This window comes from Parus major, chromosome 9 (assembly GCF_001522545.3).
Source record: "Parus major isolate Abel chromosome 9, Parus_major1.1, whole genome shotgun sequence".
In the NCBI taxonomy this organism is placed as follows: Eukaryota; Metazoa; Chordata; class Aves; order Passeriformes; family Paridae; genus Parus; species Parus major.
This window is the reverse complement of record NC_031778.1, coordinates 12,633,241-12,638,259: the sequence shown is the minus strand read 5'-3', so window position 1 is coordinate 12,638,259 and position 5,019 is coordinate 12,633,241. Positions and strand designations below refer to the sequence as shown.

The 5,019-nt window shown below is 47.5% G+C and overlaps 1 protein-coding gene across 1 annotated transcript; it reads left to right on the top strand.

Moving 5' to 3' along the window:
- Window positions 1–3: 3 nt before the first annotated feature.
- PIGZ (phosphatidylinositol glycan anchor biosynthesis class Z) lies at window positions 4–4,698 on the top strand. Its single transcript, XM_015637018.1, has 2 exons — window positions 4–121; window positions 543–4,698. Exons 1-2 carry the CDS (start codon window positions 4–6, stop codon window positions 2,099–2,101), a joined length of 1,677 nt encoding a protein of 558 aa, XP_015492504.1. The 3' UTR covers window positions 2,102–4,698.
- Window positions 4,699–5,019: the final 321 nt, after the last annotated feature.

Genomic DNA, 5,019 nt, shown 5'->3' with positions numbered 1-5,019 from the left:
GCCATGGTGGCGCGGGCGCTGTGGGCGCTGCTGGCGGCGCTGCGGGCGGGCTGGTGCCTCCTGCCGCAGAGCGGGTACCTGCACCCCGACGAGTTCTTCCAGGCACCCGAAGTCATGGCAGGTAAGGCGTGCGCCCGGGACGGGGTGGCCCCGCACGGGCTCGAGGGGATGCGCAGCGGCGCGGCCACGACCACCGTGTCCCGCATCGCCGGCCAGGCGGGTGTTCCCGAGGGATCCCGCTCTGTCACACAGCGAGTCCCGCAAGCCGGGCAGGAGAGGATCAGCAGGGCTGGCCGGGTGGATGGGTTCCTGCTCTGTGCTATTCACTGCGAGTGGCGCCTCGAACCACATCACTGTGACAGGCATCTCGATGCTTTGTAAAAATGAATGGTACGCTCCTAAAAATGTCAAGGTTGACACCAGTTTCAAAAGTTTAGGAGCTGCTCTGTAGTGTGATACCTCTTATATTAAGTAGTATCCCTGATGCTGAATTAGTGAATAAAATATATTATCTATCTATGTATTTTTCTCTTCCTTTGTAGGAGATATTTTAAACCTACAGGTCTATTATCCATGGGAGTTCCTTTCCAGCTCTCCTTGCAGAACAGTTGTTTTCCCATTAATGACATCAGGAATTACGTACTGGCTGATCAAGTCTTTGCAGCAGTTGGACATATGTTCAAGTTGCGTCAACAGCTACACTCTCCTTGTATCTCCTCGCCTGCTCTTTACAATCTTTTCTTTCATACTCGACTATAGTGTTTATCGATTGGCCTCTTTCTGGGGAGCAGATCCGTGGAAAGCGCTGGTACTTCTCGCTGGATCATATGTCACGCTGGTGTTTTACACAAGAACGTTTACCAACACACTCGAAGGACTTCTCTTTGCTCTTCTCATGGTACTGGTTTCTTCAAAGAAGCCTAGTGGCAGCTCAGCAGAGCCTACAAACAGCTCTCTCATAGGGGTCATAACAACTGCTGGGTTTTTCAACAGGCCAACCTTTCTGGCATTTGCTCTAATGCCTCTGCTTTACTGGGCCGGTTTAATTGTTGACTCTCAGAAGAGCATTAAAACTCTCATAAATCACTTTTTGAAGTTTATCCTATGTGCATGTTTTACCGCTTTTGTTTTCATAACTGCTGACACCTTCTATTTTACCTCCGTGAGCTTAGACAACCTCTACAGCACTAACAAGAGCAGCCTATTTGATGTAATAGTTCAATTACATGACAAAATGGTTGTAACCCCCTTCAATTTTCTCAGCTATAATCTTAATCCTCATAATCTTGCACTGCATGGAACTCACCCGCGAGTTACACATTTTACAGTCAACGGAGTAATGCTGTTTGGGATCTTACATATTCTGGCCATTGGTGCAGGCTTTAAAATGCTAAAGAAATACGTCCATCAGTTAATGCTGGTCAGATGGTGCTACCGTGGGCCTCCTGGGTTGTTGTATTCCGAGGGCAGTCCAACATTGCTGCTGTTTTATTTTGTTCCTTTGGCATTTCTCTCTCTGTTCAGTCACCAGGAGCCTCGGTTTCTCATCCCTCTCATCCTGCCATTGGTCCTGCTCAGCGCGTCACCAAACAGAGCCGTAAAATGGAAACTCCTCATTGTTCTGTTCAACCTTCTGGGGGCACTTCTCTTTGGATGTTTACACCAGGGAGGGCTCATTCCCTGTTTGTTTCACTTGGAGCAGCTTATCCATTCTCCAGCGTCCTCAAGCCATCCGCGGCACTACACTCTGCTCTTTGCGCACACCTACATGCCTCCAAGGTCTCTGCTCAATATCAAGCAGACAGACATGCATGTGGAAATCATTGACATGGCTGGGGCTGGGGAAGAAACCCTTTGCCAGACAGTAGAGCAGCGAGCAAGCAATTCTACCTGCAGTGACTGTCACATCTTTATTGTAATCCCTGGTACAGTCAGAGGCACAATTACAAAATGTGGTGTCTCATTCAAGAACGAGACTTTGATATTTCCTCACTTATCAATGGAAGACCCACCACAAATACCTGTCCTATCCAGTGGAAACTGGAGGAGTCAGTTAGGACTTTACATCCTTGAGCTAAAAAGAGATCATCAGACCCTTTAGGTTTTAGGAGAACAAAGTTTTAATCTTTTACCTCATTTGGGTGCTGTCTGATGGTGGCGTGAGACGTTCCTCTTTCATGCACCCACCTTTCAGCACCAGCAGTGGTGCTGGGAGCTTTCCAACATATCTTTATTCCCATTCCTCATGCTCTTAGGGTAGCCAGTTCTGGATATAACTTGCTTAAAATTTTACTTACTCAGCCCTGTGGTGTTTTATATGAACTTTTGTAATTCTCCTGATGAGAGAGGATGAAATCAGAGCCCACCAAAACTGTGACTGAAGCTTAGCTGTTTCCCTGTGAGATTTATTTTTGAAAGCTCTTGTAATCTCTGACAGGGTTTGGGGACTGTGGGGCATTTACTGATAATAGGCATTAATTCAGCTGCTGGAGAGAGGTTACAGGGTTAGACAAAAGCTCATCTGACTCAGTAATCTTTTATTTTATGTTCTTAAAAATTCATTAGACCAGACGGCAGTCACAGTACTGTTCCACTGCCTTGGGTGGGTCTGTCTTGAAAAATCCCCAGCACTGATCTGGCAGAATTCTGCTTTAGAACATGGAGGATGCTTCAGCCTAAGTACTTGTGCTAAATCCTAAAATCCAGGCTTTGCCTCTTTAGCCTTCCTTGCCACAGTTCCATCCTCGTGAATGTGCCGCCCCGGGCAGCTCGGGAGGGCAGCACTGTGAAGGCATTAAGCGTGTGCAGTGTTCCGCGGCTGCAGCTCGGGCACTCCTTCCCTTGTGTGCTCCTGCCACTCATCTCGTAGCTGTCTCTGCTCTGTCATGAGACACCCTGGCAGAACACACGGCAGGTCCTGCAGGAGCTGGATTGAGGAGCTGTGCAGACACAGCGGGTAACTGGGCATTCAATCCTTTGTACCCTTGGACCAGAAGCATCTCTGAATGGGCTCAGCAAAGCCCTCCACAGTTCTGCTGCCATGCAGGAAAGGCAGCCTCGCGGGACGAGCAGCATCCCCTGTGCCCCCTCCTAATGCACTAACTGCTCCCCATTAAATCAGCTCAGTGGGAACGACAGCTCTTATCCTGGCTTTCTGCTGGAGAGCAGTCTCTTTCCAAACTGGACCAACAACTGGGCTTCAGCTGACAATGATGTATATGCTTAACAGCACAGCATGACCTACAATTTTTGGTTTTGCCTACGTGAACTTCTGGATCCAAAACATCCTGACTTGCACATGCATTGTAGATCAAACCTCTCTCTGAAACAAATCTGACACTTGAATTATTTCTGCTCACAAAGGTGGTAATGCTTTTGGCAGTTCTTCACCCACAGAACCTTACATAAGGTCTTAAGAGCCATGTTTTCAACAGTCACAAGAATAATACAGATTGATGCCAGGCTCTAAGGCATAAACTAGGAAAGATGTGAATGTGTGAATTTGCCTGTCTTTTCCAAACTATAGGTATGGCCTGGATGTTTAGGGAATAGCTCTTGTTCTCTTGTAAAGCGTTTTACCATGTGTTCTTTGTATGTTCATCCCACATCCTTCATTCCTCACTGCTGGCCTGTCTGTAAATTAAAGGTGTGTGTTTGGGGGGAGGCAGGGAGAGAGAGAACGTGCCTGTGTGTACTGGTGACTCACAAAGTAGTGTAAGTAGTTGTGAAAGCATCATGACAGCAAATGTATTTTCCAAGTTATTTTTCTTCTTGCTCTTACACTGGGATGACACAACCATGTGCCACAGCTGGTACTCCATGCCTTGCTTCTCATTTTCAGCTTGCTTAACTTAAATCTTGAACATTACTTTCATAAAACTTATGAATTTTGGCAGTCTGAGTGGGGTACACCTTGAAATTCTTTGGGGATGTAACGGAGCACCATTCCCATGGGATGATGACTTCTCTACCACTGCACAGGTAACCCGCAGAGAGCCAGCAAGAGAACCTGGACTACAAATACCAGCTCAGATGAATAATATACTGCTTTTGTCTTTCCAGCAAGACTTTTGAATTTACACTGTAGACGCAGTTTCTCCATCCATGCACACCTGTCTTTGTTGCTGGAGGTATAATTTTACCAGCAATGCAGGAAACTGTATCAAAATACAACATTCTTCTCAACTGCAATGATACAAGGAAATGACCCTCCCCAGTTAACTGAGCCTCTACTCAGCTGGACCAAACAGTGAAACATGCTCTGAAGGAAGGTTAACTGCTGTCGCGTTGTAGATGTCATCAGATACAGCATCTTAAGCAAACCTGCCCATTACATGTGATGGATGCATCCTTTTCCTTTATATATCTGTATTTCCATTTATATGTAGGGTGGTCCTATTGGTCATTTTTTTCCCTGTAAACCCTTCTTGCTACAATAGACTTCAGGTGTGTTTTTAGGATAGCTACTGAATCCCTTTTGCCTCCTGTAAGATATCCATTATCCTGTCCATCGTCAACACTTAAAACCCTTTTTGTAACAAAACTGTATCAAATATAGAGTATTACTCCAGTATACACAGACATTGTTACAGGTACTCCCGTGAGAACTGTGATTTTATTTCAAGTTTCTTATTGAGCATTTAAAGTGACAACCTTCACAGCATTGTAGGTGATTATAAAGTGAGTCTGCTTGTTCCTGAGAACCGTGGAACGTGTATACTGTCTCTGAAATGGAAATCCATGAAACCGATGAGGAGCAGCTTCCCGTGTTCATGCTTTCCCGAGGAGTCGCTCCAGGCCATGCGATATGGAACGCACCGTCCAGTCCGCAGCTCGCCATCAGCCCGGGCACCGCCCGGGGTCCTTCACCCGCCGGTTCCAACGCGCTCCGTGCGCTCGGCGCAGGGAAGCGGCGGCGGTTCCCGTCTCCTCCCAGGCGCTGTCCGCAGCTGCCTCCCGCTCGAAGCTGCGATCACGGCGCTGATCCGGGGCGGCCGCCGCGGCCCGGCCCGCGCGGCC